This window comes from Miniopterus schreibersii (genome assembly GCF_964146895.1).
Source record: "Miniopterus schreibersii genome assembly, chromosome: 5".
Lineage (NCBI taxonomy): Eukaryota > Metazoa > Chordata > Mammalia > Chiroptera > Miniopteridae > Miniopterus > Miniopterus schreibersii.
Window position 1 is genome coordinate 30,377,054 of NC_138106.1, and position 22,701 is coordinate 30,399,754.

At 34.1% G+C, this 22,701-nt stretch overlaps 1 protein-coding gene across 2 annotated transcripts in view; it reads left to right on the plus strand.

Annotated features, from left to right (window-relative positions):
- The window catches only part of NAALADL2 (N-acetylated alpha-linked acidic dipeptidase like 2), a 661,226-nt gene that overhangs the window by 516,759 nt on the left and 121,766 nt on the right, over positions 1-22,701 (plus strand). For both annotated transcript variants that reach the window (XM_081138571.1, XM_081138570.1), the window contains exon 11: positions 19,748-19,843. In XM_081138571.1, coding sequence (XP_080994697.1) covers positions 19,748-19,843 — 96 coding nt within the window. The remainder of the gene's footprint in view (positions 1-19,747; positions 19,844-22,701) is intronic.

Below are 22,701 nucleotides of genomic sequence, written 5' to 3' on the forward strand. Positions count from 1 at the left end.
AGGGATTGGCTACTGCTAGAGTTTATTTATATACAATAATGCCCTTTCAATTCAGAATCCAGACTTTGTGTAACACCGCCAGCCCAGAACATTCTTGAAATTATTGTTGACTATTTTCTTCTTCATAGCCTAATCAATACTTCTAACTTCTATTTTGTTTGGTCAGTTACTCTATTGCTAGGTTCAATTTATTTTACCTTACAGTGTAACTCGTTGCTATCACTTAATCCCCAACAACTGTTGTTTAATTCAGACCACTCATTATTCCCTCCATAGGGACTTTGGTCATCTAATTTGATAGCCTTTTGCCCACCGTTTCATCTAGAAAAACGTTTAAAGACTAACCTCTTAAGGAGCTGCTTCAGTTATGCCCCCCCCCTTCCCTTCCTTTTTCTGCCTTAACAACCTTCCACATTTTCCAGTGATCAATTTTTCATGGTCCTGTAAATAATACAATCTTGCTCTCCAACAAAGTATTGTTTTCTCACGTAGGAGTATTCTCAAAGTAGATGTAGTCTCACGACACCTAACAGGGCAGGGCCTTGAAGACATGAGGATACTGGTTTTGCCCTAACCTCTTTTCTTAAGATATAGAACCGCAAACCAGTATAGTACACTTAAATAGATTAACCCATATTTACATAGTGCATTCATTTCTTGGGGCTGCCATAACAAAGTCACACCAACTGGGCAACTTAAACAAGAGAAAATTTTTGTTTCGCTGTTCTGGAGGCTAGACATTCAAGATCAAGGTGTCTGTAGGCAGGCCTGGTTCCTTCTGAGGGCTGTCAAGGAAAATCTGTTCCATGTCTCTCCTAGCTTCTGGTGGTTTGCCAACATTTTTTTGCATTCCTTGTCTTGTTGCAACATAATTCCAGTCTTCACATGGCATTTTCCCTGTCTCTGTCTTGGTTTGTATGTTCTTACTTGATTATATTACTATTCTTGTATTCCTAATAGTGTTCATTTTATCCTATAGATTGCATATAAGATCCCTAACTTTTTGATTCCTTCCATTTCCCCTTTTAATATCCTTTTGTATAGATTCAGAACACTTGATATTAAATTTCAATTCTGTTCCTTTTAAAAAGCAGGTTGAGTCAGGAGGCCCTGGTAAAATACTGAAGTGTTTCCGAGTGACACCCTGTACATTTGTTTATGTTCCAGTTAGCTGAGTTCATTGGTCTGCATGATTATCTAATCACATCACTCTACAATATTGCAAAGTAGAAGTTGCATAAGCTTTCCATGATTGGTCATCATAGAAAATAGAACCTTGATTTGCTGTGGTTCCAGATGGTGGTTTGCTTATAATAGTTTAGATTTAATCATAATCATTATAAACTAAATGAAGCTAAATTACAATGTCTTAGAATTTTCATGTTGTTTGTAACAATAGGCTCGTGCTGAAGGCGTATCGTTATCCATTGTAAAGACAGGAATATATTATTATCACGATGACATTTTTTTAATGTTGTCATTTTCCTTACCATACAAAAATTAATACTTAATGTCAGTGCTTCAAGATTTGTTGTTTATTTGCTATTCACTTTTTAAAAATACATTCAAGTGCAATACTTTTTTAATGTAGAGAAGGCTGCCCTCTGGTAACATGACAGGTATGTTGAGATTATTACTAACACCATCGATTAGTTTTGAGAAAATATTTTAGCGTACATTAGTATAAAATGTCCCAAGTTTTTAAAATTATTTACTGGCAGATAGAAATTCAGTACACAGTATTTTATGCCAGCTGTCCAGGACCCAACTCTGTATGGCTTACAGAACATTTATTTTTACCACCTAAGTCATAAAAGTTGTTTTCCATATCTTCAGTCAAACTTAACTACAGGCAAGAAGAAGTGGAAAAATTACCTGTCACATTATTCACAAGCCAGACCAAGATACTGTAATACCATGGCCCACTAAGCTAATTTAGAAGAAAAAATGAAAAGCGGTTTTTAAAAGATGGCATTTATATGTAATATATGTAGAAAATTTTAGGGTTTTGACAGTTTGAGATTGTATCCTCTTTAGAGAGAATGCATAATGACTTTTATTTCTTTTGAAATATGCATAACTTCTTGAAGGTAACTTTCAACTCTCATTAGCACTTTTCAAAGCAAGTTTCCCATCTGTATGAAAGCAAAGGGTAAGGCAAACCTGAACTTCCAATAGATTGACTGTTTATTCATCAACAACTCAGTCATTTCTCCTCTTACTTGGGACTTTCACTCTGTTAATTAGTGAAGGGAAAACTCCGCTATGGACATCTATTGTGTCCACCGAATAAGCAGCGCCAGAATATATCTCTTTTCCTTCAGTTGTGACAACCAAAATCATCTCCAGATATTGCTAAATGTCACCTACAGGGCAAAATCACCTCCAGTTGAAAATCACTAAATTACATGAATATTAATACCTACATTTACAGAGAGAAAGCTTTGCACAGTTCTTGGCATATAATAAGTACTCAGTAAATATTAGCAATGATTATCATATAACAAGCAGGTATTTATAATATTCTCTCTAAGAGCCATACTCTTAAAGGCGTTGAGCACTATCTCCATTCTTCCATACATATGTGTGTATATATAAATATACATCCGAATATACGTGTGTATGTACATATATGTATGAGTACATCTATATTATCAATTTTCCAACTATTATTTAAAGTAATGATGATCATAGCAAAATAGCTGTTATCTACAGATAACCATCAAACCTCATTAGTTTATGATATTTGCCACTGAATATTTTATAAATGACCAAAACTTTGCAGAAGAGATGGACTTAAATTTATCTTTCTTCTATTTGACCCTGTTTGAGTAAAATACATACATAGGAAATGGCATACAGTGGAGTGAAGAGACTGTTATATATTACACAACATTATAAAGATTGTGACGAGGAAGATTTTTTAAAACACCACAGGTAGGTCCAAAATATATCCTAAGATACATTTTTAAATGCTACTTGATTCCTAGGAGCTTAAAATGGGAAGCATTGAAAGCCGAAAATGAGAAGCAGTGAATGAAAATGTAAAAACTGGATTAGGTAATTCCATTTTCTTAATGTTAATAATAATATTTTGATTTGTTTAGTTTTCTATATATTTTGAGGCTTTTTTTCTTTTTTAAATATATCATTATTGATTTCAGAGAGAGGAAAGGAGAGGGAGAGAGAGATAGAAACATCAATGATGACAGAGTCACTGATCGAGCCCGCAACCCGGGCATGTGCCCTGACCGGGAATCGAACCCCGATCGCCTGGATCCCAGGTCGACGCTCAACAGCTGAGCCACGCCCAACCGGGCGAGGCTTTTTTTTCCTGTTATATAATTATCTCAGCTATGTGATTTAGATAGGGATTATTTTAACCTTGTTATAGACAAAGAGACTGAGACAAAAATCATACTCCTGTTAAGTGACAGATAGGACACATAATATAACTCAAAGAATTCCCCCCTTATCCCACAGGTCTTCAAATGTTTAATCACAATTTCTGCTACAATAGCCAGTTTCCATTCTGTTTCACTGGTGGAGCCTTTTTCACATATTTAAATATCTTTCTCACTGTTTCAAGTTAACTTAATCCTTCACAGTGCACTCAAGGGTTATTCCATCTAATAGGCTTTGGTTAGGCTTTTAGTACATTACTCTACATGAATTGTATTCTTAAATATTCCCCTGGATACTCATTTAGTAGAGTTTTGTAGTAAGAGCACAATGACATTGTTAAGGTTAATGACTCAATGTTTTACAAGTTGAAACACAGTTGAGGTTAAATTGATTGCTTAGATCATTTTATTCAACAACATGAAGGCCTTGAGTGCAGGTGTTACTTACTGCCTTGAAGGAACATCTTTGTTATCCCCTTAATGGTGTGGTATTGATAGCGATAATGTATTGGCGAGCCTAGCACTACTCTAACAATGTTTCTGAAATGTGGGCTATAAAAGTTACTACTCATGAATTTACCTTGGCACATAGGTGCTCTATGATAACAAACAATTATAAAGAACGTTATGTATTACATGGTTGCTCATTTGCATTCCTGTCACACAGAAATCATTATTGATTTCACTATCCCAATGACAGTATTGATGATCAGAGATTCAGTCTCTTGGCCAAGATTGCACAGTTACTAACTGGCAATAATAATAATAATAATAGTAACTAACATTTATAGAGTGGCTACTATGTACCAGGCATTATGTTAAACATTTTAATGGCCATGTAAATATTAAGAAGGAATTTGAAGCCAAGCAGTCTGATTTCAGAATATATCCCCTTAACTTTCATCCCACACGTCCTCCCTATACTTCATGCATAGAGCTGGACCTTTAGTCAAGTCCTCCAACTTCTTCTGTCTTCAGGTTGTTCCCTTGTCTGTCTCCCTCATTCTAAGATCTTATGTTGATTGATGATTATATAACAGTTTCTCAGAACCATGATGGATAAACACGAATAAATATAAATGTTCTAAGTTGCTCCCCACTGGGAAAATACTTTTTATTTACCTGTGTATCTCCAGTGCTTAATGCTCTGGCTGAGGCACGCAATACATGCTGGTGAATTAAACTACTATTTCTAATTTGTATATTAGCAAGAAACGGAAAATATCAGTTTTATTCCAAATAAACAAAACTTAGTTATGGGCATTTTTTATGTACCAAGCTAATCCAATACTGGAAATTTTGTAAAAGTGAAGGAGCACACAGCCCTTTAGGAACAACTGAAATTTCACAATATAGGTAGTTTTTGGTTTTTCTTTAAATCTTAAAAACATGTAAGGCTGTTCCTTCTCCAGTGATCCTGTTCTAATAAATTATTCCCAAATCATTACATTATTATCACAAGAAACATAAAGAACTCAAAAGCTTCCAAAGATTAAAAAGAAACAAACTAACAAAGTAATGAAGAGCATAATATCTACGACAGGATGAGACTAAAACTGGCATCAGAATTCTCATCAACAACTCAGGATAGTAGCAGGAAAGGGGAAAATGCCTTTAACATTTTTAGAAGAAATTATTTTCAGCCTGGATTTCTAAACTCAACCTATCAATGAATTGTGAAAACAGAATCAAGACCTCTCTATTGCATGGGCTCACGTTTACCTCTCATGTATGTTTTCTTAGAAAACTGCATAAAAATGTTACTAAACAAAATAAGGGAAAAAGAAAAACAGTGATATAGAATCCAGGAAACAGTGACTCAGATTCCAAAGAGCCATGAATAGAAGAAACATGAATGAAGCTCTACAGCCATCAGAAAAACAATAACAACCACCACCCAACCAAAACATGGTCCAATTAGAAGAAGAACAGAGGCTTCTGGGAGGATACAAAGCACAATACAAAGCAAATATTTCCTAGAAACACTAGATAACCCCCCCCCAAAAAAAAAAAAATATATATATATATATATATATGTAAATATAAATATATGTATATATGAAAGTTATAATTCAAATGTGAAACCTCCAATTTAAAATACAGTATGAAATTAGTAGATTGTAAGAAAGAGATAGATTACAGACAATGGATAGAGCAAACAATATTTGGAATATCATGAAGACAGAAAGTGTTTCTTTACTCAATAAGGAGCAGAAAAAAACACGCTCAATAATCAGAAATTCTGTAGGAAAACAAAACAAAAACAAAAACGTGATCAAAATATGAAGCTGAGTAAAGTGTATGTTGATTTTAATCAGTAAATAAGAAAGGAAAAATCTAAATGAATAGTATTTTTGAGTGGAATAGGGTTATATGTCTTAATAGTCAGAAACATATATCATCCTGACATATGTTTGGCTCTTCCATGAACAATAGTTATATAATCCAAATATTATACATGTTGCTTATTGGTTTTCAACTTTTAGAATAAACCTATGAATAAATAATTTAATCATGGTCATTCAAAAGAATGTAGATAGATTCTTGTTAATATAAAAGTAAAAGTAACACATGTGACAAAATCAGATATGAAGAGAACATAGATGCATTACTATATTACTTTTATATGGGGAGATATAAAGATGTAATTAATGGTTGATGGAACTAAAACAGATATTTAAGTATTTAAAAAAAATTTAAGGTAAATATTATAAGATATGTGGGAATTAAGAATGGTGTTTAAGCTATGTTTGGGTAAAGGAGTAGGAAGTTGATAGCTGTTTATGAACTAAATCTATCTTTATAGCAAAAGGTTAGTAGATTAATTTTTAAATTACTAAAGAGTAGTATTGGCATATGATTCAGGAAAATGGATAAAATCATCAGGATAACTAAAAACAAGTTCATGTGGGTAATAAATAGAACTAATTACTACTCTGGTGGTATATAAGTAGTAAACAAAATATTAGAACTATAAGGAAGAAGAGAGGGCGGGAGGGAAGAAGGAAGAAAGGAAGAGAGAAGGAAATTATTTAGTAATTGAGAGAAGAGAAATGATTTAGTCAAGTCACAAAACAGGGATTAGAAACCAGAGATTAAGTCAAGGACATGTTTGAGTCAAGCTAGTACTCTAGATTTGAGTACTCTTGTCTTACCACTGAGCAAAACCGAGAAATGAGAAACCCTGTGAAGATATCATGGACAGAAAAAAAAAAATCTAGAAATATATTACCTGGATACATTTCTTTTCCAGTAAATGAAGGTAGAACATATATAATTTTACTTTACGAATGATGTTTCTTTAGTAGTGTAGGCTTCCTTTGACCAGACTGGTATCATTAGTACGGTGGCACTACCCATCACTGTATCTACAAATCAACATTAGTATACAAGCAGTTTAAGATAGTTGCCTTCATTTAAAATTACATGAAAAGTCAAAAATAATATTTAGATTAAACACTAATAATTGTTTTGTGAATGTAAATCTTAGGCCCATGTCAGCTGCATAAGAGTAGGGCAAAGTCATATTTCAGAGTTTCTAATATTTTGTTTTTAAAAATACAAGGTACATAATATGCAATTTTACATTTTGAAAACTTCAGCTATATATAATCTTAAGAATTTACACCAATATTTCTAGTTACTTTGAAGAATTATTTATAATATTCTCAGATGTATCTCTCTTGATAGAAAGAAAATTTTAAAGAAATCCAAAATAATTTATATGTACATACATTTAAAACTGAGTGTCTTGGGTGTGTCTCAGTGATTGAGTGTTGGCCTATGAAGCAGGCTGGATCCCTGGTAGGGGCACGCAGGAGTCAGCTCATCAGTGACTCTCCTCATTGATATTTCTCTCTCTCTCCATCTCCTTTCCTCTCTCTGAAATCAATAAAAACATTTTTAAATTGAGTGTCTTCGGACTTGGAGAATTAGGGACTTTATTTATTTATTTTTTTAAATGTATCTTTATTGATTTCAGAGAGAGGAAAGGAGAGGGGGAGAGAGAGAGATAGAAACATCAATGATGAGAAAGCCATTGATTGAGCCTGCAGCCCGGGCATGTGCCCTGACCGGGAATCGAACCCGGATCTCCTGGATCCCAGGTCGACGCTCAAGCGCTGAGCCACGCCCTGCCGGGCATGGGAACTTTAAATATTTTAAAATTTTAAATGTGTGTACACATGTATGATCTTAAATTCTAAAGAGTCACATCATATTGCATAGCAGATGTTTCCAATTTTAAGGTGAAAACTAACACAGAAACATATTAGATGAGCTCTGGAAGAGATTTGAAAGCCTTAATATGTTCGTTTTGGAAACTTAAAATCGATTAATTTTTTCTGAGCATATCTTACCAGTACCTGCTTTTTAGTTGCCTTTTGTCCTTTGAATGCATTTTAGTCTTAACTAAACTTGAGCCAACTAACCAGACCATGTGCCATTATTCTATTCTATGACAAATGGACCTTGTTTCGTCTCAAAGGATTTGAACTTGAAATCACTCCCAATTGTATTAAAGCAAATGCCTTTCCTCCTGTCAACCACTGCTTAATTTAAACCTCCCATCTGCATTTCTAATTATGATACGGAAAAATCCGTGTTAAACAAAGAGTTGTTATTTATTTATTTTCCTCTCAGGAAGGACAGATTCAGGCATATGGCTGAATGAAGGACAGCATTTTCATTTCACACCTTAAAAGTGCCTTCTAATAATTTTGTATTTTTTTAGGTACCTAAAGTTTACTTTTAAAACATATTTTAGCTTTCTTATGAAAGTTTACATAACCATTTATTTATAATGCTTTAAAATAGTTAAGGTGAAATAATTAATAGCAACATATTACTTAACACTAAAAATGTAAAATGCATGTGTATATATTCAAAAGTTATTTCTAAAGTCTTATTTATCTACTTGGCAAAGTGGATGTTTTCCTTCATTGCTTTCTTATACCAGACACTAAATTGGTTTTTATTATTTTAGCTCTGTGATTTTGGACACAATATGAAAAGTCCCATTTTACTTTGATAGAGTTATTGAACATAATGCATGTGTCAAAAGCACAGAATATCTAGTGATTTGGGGCAAATTATAAGTTCACAACAATATAAGCACATGAAGAGTGTCAGAATCTTGCATGTTTAACTTTTTTACTCTTAAAATACCTTGAATGGATTGAGCACACTGAATGAATCATGCTATCATCCATAGAGATATTTATTGTTCTAGGTAAAAATTTCAGTTAATTGATAAAATGATTAGGTGTACACCCACACGGCAGCTGACTCATGGATAGACAGAGGGTTTTATTTAATACATAAAGTCAATACCTTCCAGAAATAGCAAACATCAAAACTAAAAATCAGATCACTGACTTTGATCGGGTTTTTATAAATTTTTTAACTTATAAAACATGTTTTAGTGAGGATATATAGCCATAGTTATATTGTAGAGTATTTATCAGAAGTAATTACAGAAAGAACATTTTCACTTTAACAAAATTAAACTCTGTTTTCCTTAGAACTTGTCAGCATTTATTTGAATTTCCATCAATTGTAAACACACAACAAATGTGTGATTTTGTAAATGATGTGTGTATATGTGCATGTGTGTTAATGTGTACTCACATAGATCTAACTTTATCAATATGTACATGCAAATTTTTCTCAATTTCATTATATTTTTTTCTCCTTATTTTCCTATTTTTCTTCAGTCTACATTGGTTTTAAGGCTCAAATGGGGTATAGTCACTGGAAGTGAATCTTGTTGTATGAAACTCCAAACACAGATACAAGTTAAAATGCAGAAGATAGTTGTGACCTTCAAACACAGAAACCTCAGAACAAGGGGCAGGAATCTCCTTTACTGACATCTCTTTCCTGACCTTTAACAGTTGGAGTGCCCCCTTATTTAGAGTATGCTTGGGGTTTTATTCTGTATATGATAAGATAAAATTAACAGATTTTAAGCATGAGAACATCCTCATCAGATCTGCATTTACGAAAAGATGACTCCAGTGGTTAGGTAGAAGATAGATGAGAACCACTGGGACTCTATAGGAGTTAGAGGCCCGCTGCAAAGATCCAGACAAGCGGGAATGAAAGTAGATCTAAGGCGTGATCATGGGAACATGGTGCCAACATTGGTTAGCATGAGTCGAGCTTACCGGTTCTGCTTCTACATACTGAGTCGGAGCTAAGTGAAAGATCCCCAAATCATGACATCGTTTCTTTTTCTAGGTACTCTTTTAAAGAGCAAACTTTTCCCTTTCATGCTGTCTAGTCTTCAGACCCTCATCAGAACCAGCAGAGACATGATGTCAGTCATTGACTTGTGACTCCAAGGCCACTAGATCCTGTGCTCTTTGCCTCTTCCTCCCTCAGTTAAGACGCTTTAGTGACCTGCATTCTGAGTTCTGTTCAGGTATCTGACGTAAGCAGTTTGTGCTACTCTATAGGAATTCCGTGAGAACGTTGTTTTTAGTTGTAAGCCTTTATATGTATATATTCCCATTAAAAAGAAATTGGATGAATCCATAGGAAGCAGGAACATTATTTGAAGAAATCATGTTATGCATATATGTAAAATGCAGATGAAGACTTTGCTATTGTAAATGAGTTGGTCAGAAAAAAGATAATTTAGATTTGGGGGAACGCAAACAACAGGCTCATTTGCCTCCTTTTAAAATCTAATCATGGGTCTGATCTCTGCTTTGCTCAACCTGCTTTCTATAACCTTCATTTGCTCCTCAGTCTGAAAACACCTAAGATATATATTACTTTTTTTTCACCCATTTTAACCAACACAAGATTATACTTGTACAACACAACCTCCCATTTTGTTGTGGAACAACGAATTGCAGCCTATATTAGCTCTCTGTTGTATAATAAATTATTGAATTACAAGCTTTTCAATAGAGTACATCCTCAGGGTGAGTGAAAAGCACTGCTCTGTTCACAGCGATGCCCTGTAACTCAGCATCTCTTGGTGGGCGAGGACCCAAAGGACCATTTTTCCTCCCAGGGCTGGCAGGGAAGAGCCCTGAAACCCAGGCCCACATCCTTTAAGCTGGGAGCAGAGCCGTCTGATCCCCTCAGCGAGTTTTATCCACTGTTCTTTATATTGCCACCATATTTCATGTATCCTGAAGGAACAGAGGGGAAAGACTGAAGAGGAGCAGAACAGAAAAAAACAACCTTGCAGCTCCAAAGGAAGTCGAGCTATTTCTTTTTAGAGTGCTAAAGGATTTAAATCTGATGAACTCCTCAGAACACAAATGAATATTTCATGTCCCAGCACATTGGTTAGAAGCAGGCACTAACTGTAGCGAGGAATTTGGTGAGGGTTGCCGGATAGAAAAGCCAAACAATTGAAAGAGAAATCCTAATGTTTGGAGGGCAAGGGAGTATTTCTTTCCCTTTCCTAATAGACCAGCAAGGTTAGAGTATCTGGAAAATATCTCTTTTCTTGCACAGAAACGCCTTTGCTGCTGGGATGTCAGAAAAGAACTGAGGGGGACAGGAAATAGTCAACGATGGAGATCTTCTTTGTCACATTCAAGACAAAGATATTTTCCTTCACTATAAATTCAGCTAAAATATTCATAATTGAGGAATAGCATTGCACAATGCCTTACCGGTGAAACCACTGCCTGTTTCCTGAAGGGTCTTCCTGGTAGGGCAAGGCATGGTGACACAACAGGTCGGCCCCCACTGTCTGTGAACCCCAGCCCTGCATTCAGATACATGAATGGACTGTGTTGAATTTATTGTTAATCTTTATCACAATTTGGCTCTGCGTAAGACAAATGGAACAGTGCAGGGAAAACCTAACATACTCCTATTTCTTTTTCCTGGTTTGATTTTTCTAGCACAAATGTCAGAGAAGAGCAAAGCAATTTCAGGTCACTACTTGCTTTCTCTGTAAACAGCAAGTAGGTGGGCAGGGTTACTTCAATTTCAGCAGCGCGTCTGGCTGTCTGTGGTGATTTTGCTGGGTCAGTGCATATCCTTAACATAAAATTTAACAAGCAATTGAGTTGTTTATGTTGTTTTTTTTGAAATGTCTTTCATGCCACACCAAGTGGGGAGAAAAAAGAAGACCACAAAAGCTATTGAATTGCAGCTCAGTCAATGAATATAAAAAGAAATTACACAGAGGAGAGGAAGCAGGTGTATTGTGAAGTTTGGCTTCTTTTATGAACATGAGGAAAATTCTGACTCTAAGCCAAATGTTTTTCGGATGAGAGTTCCACAAAAACATAGGCTATATATTTTCTCAATTCAGGTGTTTGTATTTATAAAAATAATACATGTGCACTGTTGAGAAAATCGAAAGCAAATCATAGTATAAAGAGAAAAAGTCATTTATAATCTCGTACCCAGTATTGAATTTTATTGTATTGTTCTCATATGTTTTCTCATTATTTTACATGGATGATACTAGTATGTATTTCATTTATAATTATACTTTTCCTTCCACTCTGCTTAATTAAAGCATTTTTGTTGCTGTTGAAAATTGTCTTCCACTTACAATTTGAGACGGAATCACATCTGTGTGCTTCTTGATAGATTCACATATATACACCACATATAACCCCATCTCTATTTTATAGGTAAAGGCAATAGAGTCTATAGAAATAAAAGCAGGATAAGGGGTTCAATATGTTTACTCTTTTTTATTTATTAGTTTATATTTACTAGTTTACTAGGGTAAGTCAAAGTAGTTTGAAATGCTATAAAATCAGGTCACAGCTACCATGTTGTTCAAATGTGTTATAAACAAACATCTGTTAAAAACTGTGATTGTGTCTTTCTTCATCACACCTTCAAAAGAGGGAAGAGGCTGATGCCTAATAATAGGGATTTTGTTAAAAGGTATCTCGTAAGGTCAGTCATGATTCTGATTTAATTGTTCTGGATGGGGCCCAGAATCAGTGGTTTTCGGACTAGCTGTCTCGGTGATTCTAATGTGCAGCCAGGACTGAGAAACAGTGGTTAGAATCAGATGATATGTGTGTGTGTCGGGCTGGGTAGGGGAGGGAAGACCAAATCTTAAATCTGAGAACTTTAGAATTTAAAGGAGATAGGTGCCCCACATTAATTGGAAACTAAAGTGCAATAATGTGAAGAATTTTGCTAAGGTCACCATGTCAGTGGCGAAGCTTGGATTAGAATCCTCTTTTTTTTTTTTTAATTTTATTTTTGTTTAAAATATTACAGATGTCCCTTTTTCTCCCCAATGACCCGTTCCACCCTGTCCCATCCCTCTCTCCAGTCCCTCTCCCCACCATTGTCCATGTCGTTGGGTTGTGCATATATGCATATAAATTCTTTGGTTACTCTCTCCCCCTCTACCCACTGGCCCTCCCCCGGCCTTCTGAGAGTCTTCAGTCTGGTCCATGCTTCCATGTCACTGAATCATTTCTGTTCATCAGTTTATTAAGTTATTTAGATTCCACATATAAGCGAGATCGTGTGATGTTTGTCTTTCTCTGCCTGGCTTATTTCACTTAGCATAATTTTCTCTAGAATACTACCTTTTGATTCCCATTGCTGCCAGGTAGCATAGTCTCTAGTGTGCCATGTTCTACCGATAACATTAGGGGTCATTTTTGTTGTTGTTTTTCCTTTAATGGAAGATAATACTTTGCAATCTCAGATTGTGGGCTATGGGCTAATTAATTCAAAAAATATCCTTTTTATTAAAATATATTTTCTCTTAATCTCTCAAATAAATTATGTTCCTATATTTACATTTTCTACATATTTTTTTTAAAATTCCAGAATGTATAATTTATTACAAGCATTTTATTTGCCAAATGAGTCCTTTGGCCAGTGCTTTATTTATTGAAAAGGGAATCCATCCTATAGAGTCAGACAGCCTGCGGCGCAGACACAAAAAGTATTCTTCTCCTGCTTTTCTTTTTATCTTCTCTCCCAGCGTTTCTTTCTCCTTCATGCTTCCACAGGCTTTGGCACAGCCCTTGAATGCAAAATCAGACAGCCCTCTAAGCATTTTTGTAGCAGTGTGAAAGGTTGTGAAATTTGTCTTTTAAATAAATCTTTTAAACACAGGTTGATTTAATAATATTATAGGTTTTATAATGGATTGAATTCATGGAAATTATAATTATCTTTTATTTTTCCATCACAAGTTAATGAATGTCTGTTTTATGCAAATTGTAAATTACTTCCAGGGTGGCGTAATAGTAAAAATAGCAAATATTAACATTTTGCCCCATTTGCCTAACTTAGATTTTGTTTATCTCATTAACTCTTATTATTTCTAAAGTATTTACAAATGGAAATAAATGCTGGCTTTCACCACTATCCCCTAACAGTAGCACAATGCATACATGCAAAAAGATAACCCAGTTGACCCAAGTCCCTCATGACTTGGTTCTTCTTAGGAGGGACCATGGTTTATACTAAGCCATTTTCTAGGTTGAGCCAGTTTACCTTTGGACAACAGTACATATTTTCAAGACCACTGACTAGGATAAAAATGAAGACTCGGAGAGGAGATGTTTTCAGTGACAAGCCTGTTAGCCTATATGGGATTTAAGCCATGATTCTGGCCTCAGTGTCACCGGTGGTCCCTCAGAGCTAACAGGTAAAAAAAGTAATTGTGTGCAGTTTGGAGCATTGTGAGAAGTGAAAAGTGTAAAAAAAATATTTCAAGGAGTTTCATGTAACTAAAGGCCTCTACTTAAAAATTAGATGATTCCGATAAAGGATGCATGGGAAAGATTTTCACTGAAGAAAGTTAAAATATATCATTATGACATTAACTTTATTAAGAAATGGAGGGTATTTATATGCTTTCCTTTTTTATCTTTGTACTTTACACGTTTGTTCCTGTGTGTATGCTTTTTCCACTTGAAGGCATACTGTTAATGAAAACATTGCTGAAGTTTGTTTCTACTATTCTCAGCCTTTTAAAAATCTCAGTAAAGTGTGTGAATGTAGCTACGGACAGGAATGTAGATGCGATGCAGCAAAGCTGAGAGAAAATTTGCTTACAAATGCCTTCCTTCTCCCACCTCCCTTCTACTGCAAATTGTTAGGCATTTCGTCTTATTAATGACTGGTTTTGACGGGCAGTTTAAAAAGTTACCTTGCCCGGTCGGGCGTGGCTCAGCTGTTGATCGTCGACCTGGGATCCAGGCGACCGGGGTTCGATTCCCGGTCAGGGCACATGCCCGGGTTGCGGGCTGGATCAATGACTCTCTCATCATTGATGTTTCTGTCTCTCTCTCTCTCCCTCTCTTTCCTCTCTGTGAAATCAATAAAGACATATTTTTAAAAAATAAAATAAATAAAAAATAAATAAAAATTTACCTAGTTATGGATTGACAGTAAGGTGACAAGCAAGCGGTGTTCTCTAAACAAGGCCCTTAGAGCCTGTCCCTAGATATCCTGCTAACTAGTTCACTTATACTGGTTGAATCAGCCACCTTCCTTATGCTACAGTTTCCTCCAATGTTAAAAAGAGGGATTCACGTAATTCCTAATTTCCAGTTCTGAAATAAAAATTCTAAGTTTAAGATAGGGAGCTGAAAATAATTTCTAAATATTATTAATAAATTTATGCTTGTTGAGATTTTATTATTATTCATTTAGCCAGATAAGGACATAACCATACATTATCTCATTTAATTTAAAAATAGGAAAACAGACAGTCATTTAAGGAAAGCAGATTTTTATCAGCTTTCTCTCATTCTTAGTAAGTTAAAAAGTGAGAGTAGCTGTGCAAGCAGCATGGAATCTGATGGCCTGTCATTACAGAAGAGGGATAATTACATGGATAAACACCAAAATGATCACTGTGGAACTGGATTTCATATTTTGACATTACCAAATGCAACTGTATAAAGAAATTCTGTTACTGCAGTCAGGCTAACGTAGGAAAAGAACTTTCTTTTATACAGAATGATCTATGATGACTTGCCGTAAACAGATTTTATCTTCACATTCTTTTGATAATAGTTTGCATTATTGAACTGTAATCATAAAAACAATTTGACAATTTGAAAATCAAATATGGCCTCTTTCATAGTTGTAGCTGCTTTAACAAGTATCTTTTCCAGCCTTCACTCATAAAAACAGTAAAAATAATACTTATTTTCCACTTTATAACCACTCTGTGGCCAAGACATACTTTATAAAAGTAGTAAATATATATGGCTATGGGTTTCTGTTATGTATCTTAGAGTGAGTTTATATACACAAACTATTTTGAAAAGAAATCTTTCAACAACTATACCCATGATAAAATCATAGAACTTACAACTAGGATGCCACTGAAATAACTAATCAAACTTCCTCACTCCCTGTTTAAAAACGTAAAGATGTCTCCCGATTATCTTCAAAATAAAATCCAAACCTTTAGATGGTATATTAAAATTATAAATGATCTTTCATTACTTTGTTTCCCTGCCATTGTTCAACATTTTAGCTTATTAACACCAAACTCTTAGAGTATCCAGCTACAAAGCAAGGAGTTCTTCATCTGTCTGCTTTTTAGCATGCTTTTCTTCCAGACTACATCTTACCTTTCAAAATTAAGCTCAGAAAGTATTCTTTTCAGGATGCCTTCCCTGAATCCCCAACCCATTATTTGGGATTAGCACCCTGTGATTGCCTCTGTCTTATCATTTACTTTGAGTAAAACTATTTCTTCATAAACAAACATGCACATATTTATGTAACATATATACCTGTACATGTGAATATACTGTTACTGTATACATATGTGTGTGCCTATATCTTTCTAGATCATGTGCTTATGTACATTTTCTGCCTTTAGTTCTCTCTCTACAGAAAAACATGCACACACACATTCATACACATTTCCATGTATTTATAGCTTCATGTCTTCTCATTTGCTTCTCAGTGTCAGTGACTGTATTTTATTCTTCTTTGTGCAAGGATAAATAATAACATGTAGCTCAATAAACATTTGTTTAACTGTTGCTGATGAGGGGGAAAAGGGAAGATATTAAAGACATTTACCTGTGACCACACAGGTGGCTGTGATGGTTTGGTCACACATTGTAAGCCCATGTCTTCCTGCTTACTGGTCTTATAATATATTATTATTATTTTTTGCTATTATTATTAGCTGCTTTTAATCCTCAAATGATGCTATAAAATTCTCCAAAATATTCTGAACATTCTTGAGTAATAAGACAACTTTTCCTTTTTAATGGAATTTTTATCATGCATTATTCTGACAAAGATTCAAAGATATTAAATTCAAATAAACAGACATTTATTAATATATTTGAAATACTGAGCACTGGGAATAGAGAGTTTTATAAAACCCATTAATATAAAAATAATAAGTGTTAGCATTTATTGAGCAGCTGCTATGTGCCAGCTAGCATTCTGTTTTGCTTATCTCATTTAATTGTACTGAATAATAACATATAACTATTATTACTATAAATATTATTAAGATATGTCATTAATGCATAAATATAATCATAACATAATAATACCCTTAATACATGATATTAAAATTCCAATAACACACATAAGAAACTGGCATCAGAAAGCTAAAGTGCATGTTCAAAGTCACCATAGTAAAGAGAATCAGAATTCATACTGAGGTCCAAAAATCCCATTTAACTTAGTGAACTGTACTGCCTGTGTTGAGAGACTGGTGACAATTACTGCTGCTCTTTAGATTTGGATAGTCTATCAAATCACAATGGAATAACTTAATTATTATAGAGTGTGATGTGGTAACTTTGATTAGAACTCTTCCTCAGAGGCAAATGATAAATAACCTAAAATGAAATTAAATCTGAGCATTCAGCATCACTAAAAATACCTTATAAATGTGATATTTGCTAAATTATGAACATATATACCTTGAGAGAGATTGAGTCATTTCTAAAATATTAGTCATAAATTTTTAAAAAAACACAACAGTTTTTCTTTTTTAATTTGCATTTTCTTTAAGTTGGTTCATAAATCAATTAATTACCATCAAGTGACCTGAGGGCAGAAGAAAATTGGGTCCAAATTAAAAAGAAAAAGGAGGCAATTTGTTTTAAGTCTGAAGGTTTAATGTTCAATCGAAGCTTAATCAGAAGTGACCCACTGTTTGAAAAGTAGAACATCAATGTCTTTTTAATTTCACTGTCTTTAAATGAGGACTTGGGAAAATTGAGATAACTGATTATTCTCAAAAGAAAATTAAGATAGTCTCAGAAATCAACTAAAAGCATATTTTTTTATATTTTTAATTCACAATGGAAATAGTCTATTCTGTTTTGGAGGCCGGATAATTTTTTGAAGTCAATCTTGGTATAGCCTCTAGAGTCTTCTATCAAGAGACAAATGCAGCCATACATGTCTTACCCACTGGGACTCTTTTCTTTAACACCTATTTATTCAGTTAAATGAGAATTTTGCTTTAGTGAATTGCAGAGTTAATTTGGTTTCTTTATTGATTTTCAAATGAATAAATAGAATGAATGATTAAAATGAATGCATTTAAGCTAAAGGAAAACATTACCCCAAACTTAAGATATTCCGGAAATTATTTTCAGTCCTTGAAATTAAATCTACCTGTGTTTCCTGGGATACACAGTTAAACAAGGGCTTTTATTTGTCTTTTAGTAAGAAGTAACAAGAATAGAAAGACAAAACTTGCTGAGGGATATCTGACTGTATTAAAGTGAAGTCACTCACATGTTGTTAAATGAAATACCAATGGGGTGGGTGATGAGAAGGGACATGGGGAGGATTAGGAGGGATTTAAACTAACCGTTTGTGGAATTGTGCTCCTCTCGTTTCTCAACAATTTTACCCTCATTAGGCTTACTATTTGACCCCCCGAAAAAGATTTGAAAATAATAATAAAAGTAATTCAGTGGGTGCTAGAATTTCAGAAAGGCTAATGCCCCAGGTTTAATTTCCCTGTGTGTTTTCACCCAGACTATGAAACATGAGGTCATGACTATAAAGGAAATCTCTTCCTATTTCCAGCAAAGGAATGCTGAAGGACTACGTCTCTCAGGATTTGAATAATGTATTTGTTTCTTCTTAACCTGATGTTTAGATTCTTTTGCCCTTAACTGGAAGACTTTAAATTTCTCATTTCTTTCACAGTTGATTAAATACAGGCCTGAGAAAAGCACTGGCTGTTCCACGGAAAGCTTTTTGGAGGCTAACAGACTCTGACCTCAAAGAAATGCTGCGGCTAAACTGACTGGATACCTAACCAGAGAGACTTTGTGTTACTAAAGACCACATTCAAGTCTGAATTCCTCATTTTTTGAGAAAACTTCTCTCCTTCCAAGATCTGAGAATACCTATTTTTCTTTTTCGACCTTGCAAACTTGTTTGTGGAAGTGCTGCATTTTCAGTGATGTAGCTATATACACAGAGCCCTAGTTGTTGTGCCATTGGGTCTGCCCCCGCCCTACCCCATGTGCAGCCAGAGTGCACCACTGGAGCTGAGCCAGTTATAAGTGAGGCATGTTAGTTGAGTTGGTAAATAGCTACGGCTTGAGCCCCAGGAGTGCCTTTCCCTCATCCATAGTGGCTCCTCCCTGAGCCTCCTCCAGGAATCCAGCTCATTGGCTGTGACATAATTTATAATCACCTATTGTGCATCTGATATTTAAGAGAAATCTATCTCTCCGAAGGATGCAAGTCAAGCCAGAGTGGCTCAGCTGGTTGCACATTGCCCTGTACACCAAAGTTGCTGATTTAAATCCTGGTCAGGGCACAAACCTGGCTTTCTCTCTCACATCGGTGTTTCTCCCTCCACTCTTGCTCTCTCTCCCTTCTTCCCTTTCCCTTCTCTCTCTAAAATCAATAAAACATTTAAAAAAATTAAAAGTGTATCTTACTAATTCTTTTGAAGTGACTTTTGCAATGTGTAAAGTATCGTGCACACTTTTGCCTAGGCTCTTCTTGGTATTCATGTTGATTAAAAACATCCTATTCTATCAGACTTAAAACAAAGTTTAATATATTAACTAGAAAAGGGGTTTCAGATGTGGGTGTTATAGTCAAAGTATCTTGTTCTATATATAAGCCTGCATTTAGAAAAGGGGGAAGAACTGCAAAGAATGACCTCTTCTGAGGAAAAAGCCCCACATTCTTTTATAGATACAAATAATGTCAAAAGTCATAGATTTCTACTCATTTTAATTTAGAAATGTTCTGATTGGTTAATTAGATCAGCAGAATGAAGTTCAGCAATCAACAGAAACCTTAAAGCAATTTAGAGTCCTTTTGAATCTTTAAAGAAAATCCAATAAGCATTTGAAAAACAAAATCAATGAAGAGTTTTAAATGTTTTATTCTCCTTTCCACAGGATCCAAGTTTTCTCTCCGAGGCCCTTTTCCCTAAAGATGCAACAAAAGTTGAAGAAATGGATCCTTTTTTCAAACTTCATGAAACCATTGCCAAGGTAGGCAAGGGATGCATTTGTGAGCGGGTTGGGAGCGTTTTGTTCTTCTTTGTTGGTAGATGGAGGAAAGGAAAATAATCGATCCAGAGAAAACTATATATATATTCATTTATTTTTAGTATGCACTAGAAAGGATTTGAAGTGCCTGCTATTATTTTACTAAGGAATAAAGATGCTAAGCAAATCAGTCAAGATTGTACAAACCAATAACTGAAGATTTCTACTTAAAATCCTTAATATAATAATTAGCTTTTTTTTCCTAACCTGAAAGTAGATTTGTGGTATATTTTCAAGCATACCCCTGCATTTTAGATTACGGGAAATACAAAATGAGTCTTTGAATTTCTGTATTTTCAAAGTTTTGTTTCAGTATTTAAATAGTTGGTTGTTTCAGGTCATTCTTAGATGCACTTAAAAAAAAAAACCTCCAAGATTGTCATACAAATTTTTACTATGTAATAGTTTATAACATGGAGAAAGTTTATAATGCAGAGAAAATTAAATTCTACAATATGGTGCAATTAAATGTAATGCCTGACCTCATATGACATCATAGGAATTTTTACATTTATCAACTATTTGTTTGACCTTTCATTTCCCGACTGTTTAACGTGTCATGATCATCTTTGGGGGTTAAAGTTTGTAGAGAATATTGGCATTTAGAACATTTAAAATGATCTATATTTATATACACTTACTTGAAAGATTGACAACTCACTCTTAAACCTACTTAATGAAATTTTATAAGGCTGTTTCCCTTCTTTCAGAAGAGAAAATGTGCTATAATGAGCTGAACTCAAAGAGTGGCGACAGAATGAGCTCAAAATACAAAGGCTAGCCCCTAGGTCTCTCCCGAACATTTAAAAGCTGTGTACGTTTATTATTTTCTGAACTTTGGTAATAAGAGTTGTTTGGATCACATTTTACATAAATTCTTCTAAGCTCAAAATATGGGCATCTTATCTGCATTTATAACAGTTTATTTTCCAATCTATTCCAGTGTGTTTTTTTTTAATTTGGTTTTTAACATCTCCATCTTTGATTGTTCATTATTATTTGGATTAAGGCAAGATGAAAATGGCTCCAAAATATTAACATTTTAGTACGCAAAATTTTGGTTGCATTCCTGATATATGGAGAGATGATAGAAAGTTAGATAGATACATAGATAGATTAATAGACAAATGGATAGAATGAATATATATATTTAGATAAGTATGTGTGTATATACACACACAGACACATACCCATTAAATGGAGATGCTATCTATACTAAAACTATATATTATCTATATACATTATACATATACATATATATGTGTATATATATGCCCATTAAATGGATGTTGGAAGAATTCTATTTTTATGAAAAAATAAAACCTGCTTAGGTGCAGAAGCAAAAGTTCAGGAACTTTTTTTATGACTACTTATAATTTTCCAAAGTTGATTCTGTTTCCCCAGTCATCACATTTACCTTTGGGAACCACTCATGTCTCAGACAAAAGCTAACGGAAAATATTGTGCTTTAGAAGTTTAATCTTATTTCACCAATAGCAGAATGTGTGGAACCATAAAAAGGAATATCTAATAGATACTTCATGTTAAAGTCAAATTTTCTTTGATGAAGAACAAAATAAAAGTATAAATATAGAGGGGCTGAATAGAGCATGTATTAGGAAATATGGAACATGGATTTCAGTTCTATCTTGACTACCAACTTGATATATTATTTAGTAGAAACTAATTTTTTTCCACATTAAAAAGTAATATAGTCATAATGATTTTTCTTACTAGGATTCTATGATGTTGGAAAGATGATGTATAGATTTTCTCTAGAAATGTAATATGTATGTAATTGAGTATAATTACTAACACATTAAAAATACTAGTTCTATACAAATCATATATCAGAAATGTGCACTTGAAACCTGTATAATCTTATTAACCAATGACACCCCAATAATTTTGATTAAAAAAAAAGAAAAGAGGGGAAAAAATCTAAAACCTCAAAAAAACAAACAAAAAAGCTAGTTCTAAAGTCTTTGAAGTAGCCCCTTACCTGCAATTTCAGAATTTTGTTTTTACTTTAAAGAAAAACAAAAAAAGAATAACTTAGAATAATTTAAACAAGAAATCACACAACTAGGCCAATTAAATGCTGAGAATACACTGATAAATTAATGTGCACAAATGGTGCATAAAATTTAATTTGTGAAGAGCTAAAGTCTTTATTGTGTTTGTTTCAATCAGGATAATGGTGGTATCATCCCAGCATATCACCTGTTTAGTACACTTCCATTCACCTAGTATTGTGATGTTATGCAAATACTTCTGGATTTTGTATAATAAGTCCCACCTAGGTATAAATTCTGCCACTGTCAACTATTTTTAAGTGATATGAAATATAGAAAACACTTTATAAAATGACAAAGCACAAATATTATTGATATTATGCCAGTACAAAAACATTTTCAATAAATCAGAATTACACCAATACTAAAACATTTCAATAAACCAGAAATATTGCAAATACTACTTTTATTCCTTCAGTAGATGTTAGAATTGGATACATAGCACTATAACAGTATCACATATTTTATGTTATCTAATTAAATAAATACAATAAATATATATATATAATATAAATACTTATTCATGTAAGGCAATCCATTATTTCTCCAAATAATTTTACATTCTAGACCTTTTTTTTTTTTTAATATATCTTTATTGATTTCAGAGAGAGGAAAGGAGAGGAGAGAGAAAGAGAAACATCAATGATGAGAGAGTCATTGATCGGTTGCCTAGCCCGCAACCGGGGCATGTGCCCTGACCGGGAATCGAACCCCGATTGCCTGGAT